The 15,875-nt window shown below is 36.4% G+C and overlaps 1 protein-coding gene across 1 annotated transcript in view; it reads left to right on the forward strand.

Annotated features, from left to right (window-relative positions):
• YWHAQ (tyrosine 3-monooxygenase/tryptophan 5-monooxygenase activation protein theta) overlaps window positions 1-10,113 on the forward strand; it is a 36,847-nt gene extending 26,734 nt beyond the window's left edge. Inside the window, exons 2-5 of the mRNA XM_012554565.2 lie at window positions 3,907-4,030; window positions 5,719-5,882; window positions 6,733-6,828; window positions 8,754-10,113. Of these exons, the coding sequence (XP_012410019.1) occupies window positions 3,907-4,030; window positions 5,719-5,882; window positions 6,733-6,828; window positions 8,754-8,813 (444 nt within the window). The 3' untranslated portion in view covers window positions 8,814-10,113. The remainder of the gene's footprint in view (window positions 1-3,906; window positions 4,031-5,718; window positions 5,883-6,732; window positions 6,829-8,753) is intronic.
• The last annotated feature ends 5,762 nt before the right edge of the window (window positions 10,114-15,875 follow it).

Genomic DNA, 15,875 nt, shown 5'->3' on the forward strand with positions numbered 1-15,875 from the left:
AAATTGAAATCCTTAGAACCTTTTCGATTTCCTGTTGATTATTTTGCTTGTATTTTAAAGCTGTTTATCAGTTACCTGTATTCTCTCAAATAAGTCAATTCTGTATATGAAGAATAGCTATATAATGTGAGATAAGAGCAGTTTATTTTGTCTGTAAAACAGAAATCACTTATAAGCAAATTTAGGACAAAAAGATCATTTTAGTTTGCTCAGTGCCACAAAATATTACCACATGAATTGTTTCGGAAAAGCTGTTGAAGCGATGGTAGGATTTTAATATGTAAAAATAATTTGCTCGTAGAGATAGAATTACTGTTGGACTTTCATTATTATTATTCTCCTTTTCTCTGAAACATAGGGGTGAAAGGAATAGTTACTATTATTAACTATTAACTAACTGTTAACAATTTCATTTCTTATATAGTTCTCTACAGCTTTTTTGGTATAGTGTTTATTATTATTTCCATCCTATTTTTCTGAGATTAAGCTTATTCTAAGGTCTTTTAGCATTTCCTAAAACCAACTGTATAATAACATTCTTTACTTTGACTTTGCTCGTATTTCTTTGGTTTAGAGTGTCCTCAATTACTAGTCCATCTTGTAATTTTGGGTAGTACACTGACCTCTTTACAATTCTCTCAAATTCTCAAAAAGGAATGCACTACTTGCGTTCTACCCTTCAGTCAAATAACACTGCCAGCGCTGGAGGGAACCTGATCCTAGTCCCCCAAGCCTCCCAAGATCATAAAATGCTGCTTGAAGTGTTTACAAAAGTGAGCTACTGCTTAATTAACAATAATAATGTACAGGAGGAATTAGTGGGGAGACTTTAACTATATAAATGTCAGCCAGTTCCCTTGCATCCTCTTAAGTCTTTACCAGTAACCTTATTTAGAAAGATTTTCTTTTTCAGGGAGCGACTTGTCAGTTTTTCTTCCCCCCTCTCTGATATGTGTTCTGAGTTTTTAAAAAATAAGTTGTACAGCTAGGCTATATACCTTAAGTATTTATAGCCTATGTTAGTATTAATAATACCAGATACAGCCCTGATCATTTTGGTAAGATATGAAACAGGTTCCATTGTCTTTTAATTGGGCTAAAATATAAATTTCTGCTGCTGGTAGCATATGGAAGGACAGAATTATTCTGTACCTGTTATTTCCTTCACAGAGAGCTAGTGGCATCTGACAGAGAACCATGATACCTGGCGGAAACTCCAGGATGGAAGTAACGCCCAAGTCACTTTTATAAAAGCCCAACACTGTAAATCGTACGTAATGGCTATATGCGAACTAGTCATCAAAGTTAATAATTTTAGAAAAGAAAATTAGCTCATAAGTGGCTGCATAGTTACTAATAAAGTAGCTGCTTAACACATTTCAGAGTTCTTGGAAGGGAAGTTTGCCAGTGAGGAAGTGTAACGAAATCATTGTGAACAGCTCCTACATCTGACAGTAGTGACTTAGGAAGAATTAGTGCTAAATTCTAAATTTCCCTTTTCTACTGCTAACCCCAAGCCCTCATTCTAGTCCGACATTTCTCAACCTCTGCTACCCAAATTAATCAAAAAGTATTAGCTCTTAATGCCAGTGAGTAGCTTTTCGAGGCTGAGAAAATAATGTCTTATTTTCTGTAAGGGACCATAAAATAATGTCTTAACCAGAATCGACGGTCCCTTTTTGGGATCTTGTCTTAACTGACTGACTTATGGGAATCAGAAAAGTGAAGGGTGTTTTATTTTACATTATAGTTCCTTGGTATAGGTACAAGCAGAGGTGGTAATTCTCTCATTATAAATACTGTGTCTTCTTTGGTACTACATCTTAGAATCCACTCTTGTTTGTTGATTTAATTTTGTTTTTTTAAAAATAATGATGAGTGTAAGTTAATGTGAGATCTAGAAACAAGTGAACTTTTTGTCTTTTTCTGGTTGTCTCACTATTGCCCCTCTCAAAAAATACAACTAAGTTCAGTCTATAAATACATTATTTAAATTGAAAGTCAGTATTGGTGATGTAGAACAGAAGAAATTCTCACAGTCTAATCCTTCTCTCCAATCAAGAGTATGGCGGTGCAGAAGCAGTACTTCTTTTTACAGTTGCCCTTAGTGTTTGAGTGTGACCCTTAATGACCTCTATTGCCACACTCCTGGGGAAGAAACTTTCTCAAATTTAAGTCACAATTTTGATACATGCCACTTTTCTAATATGTAAACTTCTGGGGCTTCATGATACAATTTTATTCTGAAGTTTATTTTTGTGGGTCCCCCCTTCAAGCTTTAAGCCCACTTGAAAATTTTTTTTTTATCTCAACATTTAAAATATCTTTTAAATTTAAGCATTTAAAACATTTTAAAATGTTTTTCTGATTTCCTTTAAAATAACTTAAGGATGTAGTCACTGCATTTTGTTTAGGCCATTTTCAGTCAGGTAAAGAATAAGAGAATGTTCTTGAGGATTGTAACTACATTTTATAAACATTTTCTTATTTTAGGTCTGTAAACAACATTCTTCAGTAATATAGTCACATGAATTCTAAATCATCTCACTGGAAGATTCTCCAGACTTCCTCATTTTGCATCATAGTTAGTATTTTTTATATAGTTTTAACTGATTCTATAGCTGTAGCTGTTTTTCCAAACACAGGTACTGTCTTGTGTATTCCTTGCCTAAAGCAGCGCTTGCTGCACCTAGGCAGAGTTGTGTGAACACCTGCTAGCTAATAATAGCTGACATTTATTGAGTACTTAACATATGCTACATGCTGTTCTATGCTTTTATATGTATTCATTGGTTTTATTCCCAAAGCAGACCTATGAGTTTTAGGTACAGTTAGTATCTTAAGATTTTTGAGAATTTCATTCTACTCCATTATGTTTTTTAATGCAAAAATGTTCTTAAATTACTTAGCATCAAGTAAAATTGGCAGTCTAGGAAGATATCTACCATGTTTGTCTTTTGTGACTTTTTATTCTCCCAGGCACACCTTGTGCTTCCAGAAGTAGAAATGCTTCAGTTTGAGAAGCAATACCTCATTGGATCAGGTGTGATTTCTTTTTGTATGAAATGGGGCAGAAAAAAATACTTAAAAACAACCCCAGTGTTTTAATAATTAGATTCAATAGACATAAAATTACTCTGCCAAATTGCTATGTAAGTTTCTAAAACTCTCAATTTCTGTACTTAACCTTTTTTGGACTGGCACTGGTCTGCAGAGGACGCTGAGAGCACTGTTTGAGGCTGTGTTGTTTGCACTATTCTCCCTCATACTTGATGCCTTATACGTTCTGCTTCCACTCCCTAAAATGACCACACCCCATGTCCTCCCTGGTGCATCCTACTCTTCTTCTTAACAACTCAAATATCTCTTCCCTGGTGAAGCCTATCTGGCCAGCCACCATCTCCAGCAGAGCCAACTGCTCTCTCTCGTGCTTCCTCAGCACCTTATTCATATCTCTCTTAAGCTCTTGGTGTATACCCGATGGTGTACTCATCTCTTTTCTAATTAGACTGTGAGCTCCTTGAGAGCAGAGACCTCATCTGAAGTCTTTATACCTCACTGTGGGTCAAATACTGTACTTACCACCTAGCAAGTATCAGTTTGTTGAACGGAAGGATGAGTGAACAGACAGGCTCTTTCTAATTGCAATGTTCAGTAATCCAGCTTTACCATTAGAAACTGTTTCTTGCTATGGGCCAGATCACATAAAACCTGCCAGGGCAACAGATGACGAGCAACCTGATCCCTGCTTTCTAAGAACATGCTTCAAATTCGGGGTGGTATAGTATAGTGTTACTGTGTTAGTTAATGATTCAAAATGTATTGTAGATAGAAGTGTATCATTTTAAGTGTCTGTAATTAAATAGCTTTTATTAGTGCCTAATTGTTTTATCTTATTTATTTCAGGAATTGTTGGATAAGTATTTAATAGCCAATGCAACTAATCCAGAGAGTAAGGTCTTCTATCTGAAAATGAAAGGAGATTATTTCCGGTACCTTGCTGAAGTAGCATGTGGTGATGATCGAAAACGTAAGTATATTTGGTTTATAAGCAAAATTTAAAAATAAAAGAAGGGAGTCCGTAAATGGGACACAATGACAGTAGTCTGTGTAGTCTTTAGGCTGTTTGTAACGTCAAAAAACATGGAATCTACGTAGTAAGAAAATGAATAATGTTACCTGTATTCTCAAAAATGTCATGCATTTACATTCTGTACTTTTTAAATGAAACTCTAATTACAATCTGATAAGGTATTAAATTCAGGCTTAATCTTTTATGCTTTAGAATTTCGATTGACCATAATTTTAGATCCAGAGTACTTTGCATATGCTTTATAAGTGATTCTGCATTTTACATGGCCTTTAGTGTCATTATACTTTGAAACTCAAAAGAACTGGAAATTATATATAGAATATAAAAAGAGGATATTGTACTCTTTCTGGCTGCCATATTCATTCATTTGACTACTACCTTATTTTAAAGGGTTACAACTTTGACTACTAATTATATATAACAAAATTTCTGAGGAGAAGTGAGATGAGTGGATTATTGCCAGTATATGGTTTGTTCTAATTTTAGAATAAGTTTGAATGGACCACTTTCTTAGTCTTTCCTTCAGAAGATTGAATACATAGGAAGTGTTGATTGATAGAGTAGATTTTTACTTATATAACTATTATTTTTTTTACCTTAGGCTATCATAGAAAACATGGATATGGGAAAAAGAATAACCAAATTGCCTAACTTGATTGTAGAAAAGTCAAAGTAAATTTATTAGGAGTGAATTCAGTCTCCTAGAATATTAGTAGCTGAGTATGATACAGCTCTTATTAAATTTTGTGTATGTGCCTGCTACCAAATTTATCAAGTAGGTTCTAGGTGGAAATATCACTTAACTCTATTTTTATTTCCAATAAGCTTATTATTTTATTAGTTCTTAACCAAAAAGAATGTGGGGTGCCCACATACACACTACCCCCACAGATAGTTACTAGCTAATAGATTTGCCAGTTCAGACAAAGGAAGATGCACCCTCAGGCCATAAAGGGATTAGTTAAATTTCTTTTAGGTCAGTATCTCTAAAACTGTAGTGGGCCAATGGCCTCATTCAGAATACCTACCCTCTTCGAAACATTGGAATAATCAGATTGATGTTGCTAGTATTTCCTAAACGTTTTTTGAGTTGAGTGACATTTTTATTAGATCAGTAATCAAACTGGTCAGAACAGATTTTGTTCTGTATAGATTGGCAATTTGTTATTATCTTTCACATAATGCTTCTTGGTACCAATGGTCAGTATTGTTTTTATAAAAAGCCACAAAAATAGAGATTTTGGTGGTAATGATTTTTGTAAAAGTGTTTTCATTATTTTTGGGAAAGGGTATTCCAGTTAAGTTATTTTTAATTGCTATGTTTCCAAGTAATAAAATTAACAGCTATGAAAGGAGGAAATGGTTATAGCTCCAGAGATGGAAATATCTAATGTATTAACTCATGTTTTTTATTAAGCTGATTATAAGCAAACAAAATTATAGACTGGTTTTTTAATGCCTAGTACAAGATAATATGTTCTGGTTTGCTACTAATGGTTTTAAAAGAGAGTTACAGAGAAATCTTTGGTTCTACCAAGAGCTAATAGCATATATTAAAGGTGTTAATGTGCTGTATATTGGATGGGTATTTACGGTATCATGCTTTTTTTTTTCCCTCTTCACAGAAACGATAGATAATTCCCAAGGAGCTTACCAAGAGGCATTTGATATAAGCAAGAAGGAGATGCAACCCACACATCCAATCCGCCTGGGGCTGGCTCTTAACTTTTCTGTATTTTACTATGAGATCCTTAATAACCCAGAGCTTGCCTGTACACTGGCTAAAACGGTAAGCTGTGTATTCAGGAAATATCCTCTGTAGCTAAGGTTATTTGAGATAGCAAATATGTTGATTTTTAGATATTTTCTAATTGGATGCCCAGGGATGATTTTTACTGGAATTATTTAGCTATCTCTTCCTTTTTCGTATCATCATGATGACCTACCCCTTCCGCTCTCAACCCCTTAATCTCTGTTAACTATGAATATAAGCAATAATATCTTGTCTAAAGAGCATATTGGAGGCCTGGTGGTGCAGTGGTTAAGAGCTCGGCTGCTAACCAAAAGGTCAGCAGTTCAAATCCACCAGCTGCTCCTTGGAAACCCTATGGGGCAGTTCTACTCTGTCCTATAGAGTCGCAATGGGTTGGAATCGACTTGATGACAGTGGGTTTGAGGGGTTTTTTGTTAGGGTTTTTTTTTTTTTTTTTAAAGCATATTGGTGAATAACTCTAAGAAGAAAGGTAGAAGGATTGGAAATTAATCCTGCCATGTTTGAGCAATAGAATAGCTGCATTCCTCAAAGTATCTCAAAATAGAGTAAAAGAGGTACTTTTGCAAATAAATAGTAGTTCTTATTGGTAAGAAATATATTACACATAGCTGCTGTGCTGTGTGTCCTGTGAAAGAACCAAAAAAATGCTTGTTTACTGTTTAAATATGTATAGCCTTGTATGTTTCAGGTTATACTCATAAGTTCTTAAACTGAGAAGGTGAATGATTGCATTCAATCTTGTTATTAATTGATATAGAACATAAGGTGGGTGTTCACCTGTTTTATAAAAATGGATGTAATGTTTGTAGCTTAACCATTTCCTAGAGATGACAGTATTTTTATCATGGTTGTTAATATTTGTCAGGCTTTTGATGAGGCCATTGCAGAACTTGATACACTGAATGAAGACTCATACAAAGATAGCACCCTCATCATGCAGTTGCTGAGAGACAACCTAACAGTGAGTTGTTAATTCTTCTCTTTTATTTCCTTTTCGGGAACAAAAGTATTTCTATTTTATTTTTTCCCCCTGTCTTTTGGGGCAGTTATATTGGAGCTGTACTTTCACTTTAAAAAATAAATATATAGATATATAAATAAAAGCATTAAGTATCTGTCAGAATTTTATATAGGACAGTTGTTCTTTTATAGGCAGGCAGGTTTTCGAGTTGATGAGGCATTTTATTGGACATTCCTGAGAAGGGACTAAGATTGCAGGAATTCAGAATGTTAACATTGTTGACTATTTCCTTGGAGTGTAGATGTTAATAAATTAATACAGAAAGTTTAAGTATTTTCTTCCTTTGGGTAAATTAGCTATAGCAAGTTAGGGACTCTGTAGGTATCTAAACTTTCCTAAAATTGCCTAAAGTGCCTTGTTCCAATAAAAATGTACTTTGTGAACTATGCGTGGTGTTCTACAGGCATTTGATAAGGAGTAAATCTATACCTAAATTTAGTCCACCTCCTCACTTATATTTGTAACTTAAAATCTGCTTCTAGGCAAAGCCTCTAGGTTTTTTTGTTTTGTTTTTCCCTGTTTCTTGGATAAACAGATGATGAAGTAATGGAGAAAAATACAAAACTCAAGCTTCACTTAGTTTCTTTTATAGGTTCAGGTATATTTGATATTTAAAATTTTAGACTTAACAGGAGGTAAAAGAAGGGAATACATACTTTAAATATAAACATAGTTCTCCTGGCCCCCAGTTTGGTGTTTTTCAGCTAAGTTGTTGGGGAGAGAAGCAGTAGGGGGATTTGAGAGAGTTCTCTTACCTATAGTTTAAGTATTTTGCTGGATTGGATTTTTTTTCTTTTTTTCTTTTTTTAAATGTTAGCACCATGTCTGTTAAACTTTGCAAGTATTCTGTGAAGTGTAGTTCTAGCCATGAGAAGTTTCTGTTTGTGAGGTAACAGTAGAAGAGTAACCAGCAGATTACTTTGGTAAAAGAAAATCAAATGGAGCAATTAAACCTCTTCCCAGATATATCTCAGAGCTATCTTTCATTACCTAAAAATTGTAACTTTTTATTTCGTTGTATTTGCTTTCTTATGAAGACAGTTCTTCAAGTTTTTTTCTGTTTTGTTTTTTAAAAGTATATTAGCAATTGTAACTTAAAGATTATGGAGGATTCTAGCTTTTCTAAAATTGCCAGTAGTATCTTCTTGTTGGTTTAATAAAAACCCATTTTGTGAACTGTTGATAGTATTCACTAAATATTGACTCTGCATGTGTTTGTGTGTGTGTGTGTGTGTGTGTGTGTTTTGTCATCCTATCCTGAAATTAGAAAAGTCCTTGGAGATCAATTTTATTAGTGTTAATCCTACCTAAATTCAAGAACCCGTTCAGTACATATATACGTGCACACACTGCTTTCCTATAACTTCCATCACTCACTCCTGTTTAACTTTTTGGAGCAGCACAAAGTAAGCTTGCTCTTTCTGTTTGATAGGCCTTTGACTGTGGGTTTTTTCCCCACTGTAGAATGTTTTTGCCTTATTAGTCTCATATATTCATTGGTACTTTTAAGAAGAGCATTGGGCTGCTGGGAATGGAGACAGGGTTAAATTCTGAAAATGTCACCTTATTGTGAAATTAGAGCACTTTTTAAATAAAAAGGGTAAGCTGTAAAAAAGTACTTGAATAGTGAGTGTGTGTGTGTCGTTTTGTACGTGCGTAGTGAAAGGTCTACAAGGATACACTTCGGGGTGGTGAACGTGGTGTTTGAGGTCTTGAGAGAGACAACTTTAACTCTTAGCCATAATCTCTATTCTGTATGTTTGAATAATTTACTGCTCTCAGAATTATACTTTGATATAATGATAGAACTTGATATGCTTGTCTAATCTAGAAATAATAATTCAACATGATTCTTCTTTTCCTAGTTGTGGACATCAGACAGCGCAGGAGAAGAGTGTGATGCAGCAGAAGGAGCAGAAAACTAAATGCTTACAGGGTGTCATCCTTCTCCCCCTCGAGAAACCTTTTTACATATCTCCATTCCTTCCTCCACTTGGATTTCCTATAGCAGAGAAGCCCATTCATGTGTATGGAATCAACTGTTTATAGTCTTTTCACACTGCAGCTTTGGGAAAACTCCATTCCTTGATTTGTGTTTGTCTTGGCCTTCCTGGTGTGCAGTTACTGCTGTAGAAAAGTATTAATAGCTTCATTTCATATAAACATAAGTAACTTCCCAACACTTACCTAGAGGACTAAAACGTATTTGGTATTTAAGTAATCTGAACCAGTTCTGCAAGTGACTGTGTTTTGTATTACTGTGAAGATATGAAAATGTAGTTAATTACAATTAAAGAGTGTTCTGCATAACTTCTTAATTTCTACATTCCTTCCCTTACTCTTCTTTGGGGGTTTCCTTTCAGTAAGCGACCTTTCCACGCTCTTCATGTGTTCCTTTTTAGTGGGAATCCAAAAGTATTAGACTGAATGGAAAAAAGCATTTGACATTTCTGGCTTGGGGGTCACACATTGAAATGCCTCCTATATAATATATTATGGAGGTCATGTATATCTGTGACAAAAGGGAGTTTCCTTGTTCACTCTTCATTTGCTGCTGTTTAAGTTGACAACTTCCCTTCCCAATAAAAATTCACTTACACTCCTGCCTTTGTAGTTCTGTTATTCACTTTACTATGTAATCAGAGTAGCATGTTGCTGCCAGAATACAAGCATTACTTTTGGCAATTAAAGTGCATGTCATTTCTTAATACACTAGAAAGGGGAAATAAAGTATACGAGTCCAAGTCTAAAACTTCAGTACTTTTCCACGCAGATTTGTGCACATGTGAGAGGGTGTCCAGTTTGTCCAGTGATTGTTATTTAGAGAGTTGGACCACTATTGTGTGTTGCTAATCATCGACTGTAGTCCCAAAAAAGCCTTGTGAAAATGTGATACCTATGTAACAGCAGAGTAACATAAAATAAAATTACATTTTATAAACCATTTGCAATGGCGTTGTAACAATTGCATACCCATATTTTAAGGGACAGGTGAATTTAATACTTTCTGAAATTCATTGATAGTTCCTTTTTCTGTAAAATGTAGTAGTGATACCCGCCTTTCTGCAATGTGATACACTTGTCTAGGGATATCTGGAAAATGTATAAAATAGGGACATTTCTTAAGAGTATTAAACCATGGATCGGTCTCATGGACCATCTCTTTCTCAGATGTAAATGATACCTGGTTAAGTGTTATGGAATAAAGTGGACATTTTAAAACTAGAAAAGCTAATTATGTGATTTTGAGTGCCTTGGCTGTTGTTAGAATTATACTTCACCGGATATTCAAACAGAATGTGAGAGTTCAAGAGTACCATACTTGTTTAGTTTTCAACTAATTCTCTTTATATAAACATTCAGTTGTACTATTAGTGAGTTCCAGTTTTGGTTTTATAATACCACAATGGCTGTTTTACTAACCTCTCTTAATTATCAGCTTGAGAATTTATTTTCAAGACAAAAGATAATCGGAAAAATTAAGCCATATAGGATTATCTTTTGTCTCCTGAAATGTTTGCTGTACACTGAAGACCCTTGTTTAATCAACGTGACTCATATACTCAATGTTAAGACTTCAGTATAACGGAAAGGCCATCGACCAGGATTCTAGTCTAAGCTTCCCACTAACTGGCTTACTGTGTATGATCTTGGGTCTGACTTTCCTGTCTTTAACAGGTCGTCAGCAGGCACCGTTTTTAAGCATCTTCACAAATACAACTCAGTTCTATTACGTTTTAAAGTAGGTTTCCCTGGCTTTGTGGATGGGGACACTGAGGCAAGTATCACTGAACTTGTCCTAGGACTTGGGTCTTGTAGCATTGTAAATAGTGGAGCCCAGGATTTGAACCTGGGCATTCAGACTTTCAAGCTGGCACTCAGCAACTGTACTGCGTGCCTCTTTGTGGAGATTAAAGCAGTTAATACTAGAGAGCTTTTTTGAACTTTGGGGTCATGACTGACTAAGGGGTAGTGGAAACTTCATGGTTCACAGCCAGCTTTTTTATTTTAGTGAAATAGAATGGAAGAATATAAAGACTACATAGCAAGTTATAAGGGTGGTGGTTTGTGAAACTAGTTTGTGTAACTAACAGTGGGTTTTGATGTAGAAATTGATTTCTTACTGTGGGTCAGATGAATTTGAAAGCCACTTCTGTGAGATAGTCTTGAAAGCTGCTTTGCAGTCTGTGTTCTAGGACTGTAACTTGGTCATAATTTTATTGTTGTAAATAATTCCAGAGGTTTTTAATACACGGCATTGTTAGGTCCTTTCCAGTAGGAGCATTGTAACAATGATAAAAATCCACTTTAGAATGTGGTGAGCAGTGAGTTTCTGTTAATGCCATTTAGAAAAAAGGAGAGACTCCTTATTTTGAAAGTGATACTTTTTATTATATGTTGCTCAAAGGGTTATTAAAAGGTTAGTTCTTCTGTCTTTTCTTTGTCCTCAGACAATATCTCTGCAACATTTCACAGCCTTGGCCTAAAACGACTATGGAAGTACTTAACCCTGGAAGTCAAGGCAGAGTTACAACTTACTCAGCTAGCAAAGAGACTTACTAGCGGATTTCCTGGGATACAAATTATTAAAGGGTTTGAAATTGGCTTGAGCCCTGAGTAAAAACCAAGCAGTACAATAGGCCTTACTACCCTAAACGTCTAAATTCCTTTATTTGAGCTGGAATACAGCTTGTGTATCTGGGGTTCTTAGTCAAATTAAATGCATATCAAAATGGTTGTTTAATTATTGTAATTTGAGCTAAACATTTTAGGAATGTCTGATAATTAGACACGAAATTACATACTGTAGACTCATTTGAGATGTTAGGCTGCGGCAAGCTGGCTTAGTTCTCAATTTCATTCGGGCATTGCTTTGTTCTAGGTTGTAATATGTGCTACCGAGGATAGCAGTTTCCATTGTTAGGCTAGTTAGAAGTGCCCTGCCCACGATTGTTCCTTTTTTAATAGTAGAAATTTGTCCATGTGTACACAAACCATGCCATTTCTCTGTGACAGCCTACATTTGAGGATGTTCTTAGGTGACATAAACTAGAGAAGGTTTATTTTGTTTAAGGCTGACTGGAATTTAGAGTATAACCTGGTTTTCTTCCCACTACCAGAGGTATAGGAGAGTTAAACCTGCCCATTTCTGTGGATGTGTGTACTGGAGGTTGGCATTCATTGCAGAAATCCCTGCCACTCGTCTTGGGGGCTCCACTTCCCATCATCTGACTTGAATAATTTGGGGCCTTGAAGGATGGCAGACTATTTGTTTCTAATTTTCTGCTGATGTTATGTGTTTTACTCACCTGGAAGTAGTACTTAGTGTCTTTTCTCCATTCTAGCCCTATCGGTTCTGTTTTCAAGAAGATTTACTGGAAAGATTTCTGAAGACCCCTGTTCTGATACTGGTGCCAACCCCAACGCTTTAGAGCTAAGAAAATAAGTGGGACAGGATTATTGAACCTTTTTTCAGCTAGGCTTGTCTGTTTGCACAGTTGTATAACCTGAATGACAGTGTGACTTAGCGGATGTTTGATTTTTAGGCTGGTGTCATTCATTCACTTGTTAAGTATACTGAGTTTGTGTTATGAACTAGGGACTATATGCCCTAGAACTTTAAACTTCACTATCTTGTGGCTGCTGCCTTAATCTCTTTGAGCTTCAGTTTTCTTCCTTATAAAAGGTAGATAACCTGTCTGTGAGCCAGTGTGTAGAAGTAGCTCCAGGTGTTGTAATGCTTGTTATGTACACATACATAAATACAGTTACACTGTATATGTATATTGGGGCCCTGGTGGTGCGGTGGTTAAGCATTTGTCTGCTAACCAAAATGTTGGCAGTTCCAATCCACCAGCTGCTCCTTGGAAACCCTATTGGGGCAGTTCTACTCTGTCCTACAGGGTCACGATGAGCTGGAATCAACAGCAATGGGTTTTTATATATGTATATATTTGTGGAAGACTCCGGTGGAAAAGAAGTTGCAGGGCAGCCGAATTTTGGAACTGAACTGTTCTAATAAAGGGAATCAACCATGCTTTCAGCAGACCTATTGCCCTAGATTTTCAAGGACAGACACAAAAAGAAAATGACAGTGTAACTTGGGAATGCAAAGTCAAAAAAAAAAAAAACTATTAAGCAGTGGTTTTGCTTTTAATTAGCATTCTCTGATGGAATAGAGTGGGGAAAGCTCAGTCTGTTGAAATAAGTGAAGAAAAATCAAGACTCAGGTGCCAAGAAGAAATGCCTTTGTGTCTCTCTGGTCATGAGTTAACTATTGCTAAGTGATTGATGGTACCTCAAGGCCATAGTTCTCTTAGTGTCCAGAATCACCTGGAAGATTTACTAAAACCACAGTCACCTCCAGAATTGCTGTTTCACTAGGTCTGGGGTAGGACCCAATAGATAACTTGCACTTCTAAAAAGTTCCCAGGTGATGATCACACGCTGGTCAGGACGTGGTACTCTGAGAACCACTGCTTTAAGGAAGCCTGAATACCGAAGACAAAAGCAAAGATCAGGCGAGTTTCATATCAGGGCAGTAAACATAAGTCAAAGAATTCTGTGTCTGAGTCCACATTTAAAGTGTGTACCTTCCTGAAGCTCGTGAATGAGAATTTCTCCTTACCAGCTCAAGTTAACTGTTTTACACAGTAAGTCCCTGGGTTACGAATGGGTCGAACTTACCTTTAATGTTATGTAAATTTGCCCTAGCTTTGAGGCAGTTGAACCAATCCCTACTCGCAACAAATTCTTCATCACTATCACCTTCACTTGCTGCATGGGAAGCTTTTAAATCATTGAAAAGTCTTCGAACCTTTTCTTGCACTGAGGCTAAATGAAGACTGTGTGCACCGGTCCCAACCTACCTAGAAATCCCACCTAAAGACATCGCGTTTGTAACCTGGGGACTGCCTGGTAGGATAGCACAGAACGCTCGCATATTACTTTTCTGTCTCAACCTGTTACTTCGTCATTTCTCCTGTTAACTGTTCTGTATTAAAGAAAAAATACATATTCCAGTCCTGACCAGGCAGAGCGCATGATTTGACCAGATACTAAGGAGGTAAGTTAGAAGAATTGATCCTTAGGGGTGTCTGGTAAAGACACTAGGGATTTGGTTGACGAGTGGATACGCGGTTGGAGATCGACTTTCAGTATTTATGAGATACCAGTGTTGATGGGAGATTGGCCTAAAGCTTGAGGCAGGAAGCCAGGGATGTATCCCAGTAATGGGCAGGAGGCCCAGAAACGCTTGGGGATCATGTCAGCTAATGTCTGAAGAGGTCATGTGGGTTAAACTAGGGTCCAGTTACAAGTTAGAGTATTTGAGTTCATTCTATTCCTATTCACCAACCTTTCCAGTTTCTAAACTTGAGTCAAGGCAAAAATAAAACGTGAACAAGTGCCTCTTTTGGAATAGAAGAAATGATACATAGGTATTAAGTAGTGTGTTGTAGTGACATAATACTTCATTTTATTTTAAGATTCAGGGATGTAGAAAAAGGATCAGAAAGCTATTTCAGGCCAAACCACAAGTGTTTCTTCTAGGATGGCAGATAACCTGAAGTTATCTCTGAAGTTTTGCTTACATTTCTAATAGATCAAATAATTAAAGGATAAAGAAGTAATATTCAACAAGACTTGGTTGAGCATCTAGTATATTTTCATTCCTGTGTTTGGCAACAAAGAGTTTGAAGATATAAAAGAGCAGGCCTCAGCCCTCAAATTTATAGTCTGTCGAGACAGGATGAACACGTGAAATACCAAATATAAAAAACACAGTAGCTGCCACATAATAGCGGCTCAATGCAATACTCGAGTAAAATTATGTAATATAAACAAATGTCTGAGTGTAGCAATGAGAGAAGGGTGCAGCCTGGAGTTGTGTGAAAGAGGTAGAATGACCCAAATATCAGTATGTTGTCCTGGAATGTTTCTTTTTCCCAACTGCTAGTAAGAGTTTCTATTGGTGCTTGTTAGGGAAAATGAAGTAGGTGGTTCTTGATTTGAGTCTTACCTTCACCACTTAGAAGCTGTGTGACCTTGGGCAAGGTCTATAAAATAATCTGTAAAATAGGGATAATACTTCAAAGGATTGTTAAAATATTATGAGGCAATTTATTCATTCTACATTCAACATATTTAAGTACTATATGTGAGGCATTATGCTAAGTGAAAGAAATATGCAGTTCTGCTCTGTCCCATAGGGTGGCTGAGTTGGAATCAACTTGATGGCAACCGGTTTGGTTTTAGTTGGTGCCTTGCACATAGTAGGAACTTAGTAGATATCTCCTAAATGTATTTTCTTAAAGTCCACACATATTTGTTTGCAGTGTCTCTTAATCTAGAGCGTCCCCTTTTGTGTGTGGGGGATGGGGGTAAGCATTTTCTTGTTGCAGAGGCCAGGTTCCTTTAGAATGTTTCACATTTTGGATCTGTCTGTGGCTTCTTTGTTTTATTTAACTAGTTCCTCTGTCTCCCACATTTTCCAACAATGAAAGTTAACTTCAGGCTTTACTGGATTCAGGTTCAACTTTTCTGGCAAGACATCTATATTGGCTGTGCATCACATCAAGAGCCATGCCCATGTATCTTAATAAATAAGGTTCCTCATGTCTAGAATGTCTTCCTTCCCTTTTTGCCTAGCAAATTTCTGTTTATCCTTCAAAACTTGGCTTCATTGGAGAAACATTTAGCATTATTTAGCCAATCATATTTAAATTCGGTATTGCCACTGAGAGGCACACCATTTAGTTGTCAGATAATTTTAATGCCCTGAGAGGTGGCTTAAAGAAAAGAGCCACTTAACTTAGGGCTGGTAGGTGTGGTCAGTAAGGGTTTCCTGGAAATGATGCTGCAGTTTAGTGCTGAAGAAATGAGTAGGAATTGGCCCATAAAAAATGTGGGGAGGAGGGAGGGTTGTGTAGATTTTAAAAAAAACACCACATTGGTAAAGACACAGGTATGAAACAGCAGGGAACTTC

This window comes from Trichechus manatus, unplaced genomic scaffold (assembly GCF_000243295.1).
Source record: "Trichechus manatus latirostris isolate Lorelei unplaced genomic scaffold, TriManLat1.0 scaffold00023, whole genome shotgun sequence".
Lineage (NCBI taxonomy): Eukaryota > Metazoa > Chordata > Mammalia > Sirenia > Trichechidae > Trichechus > Trichechus manatus.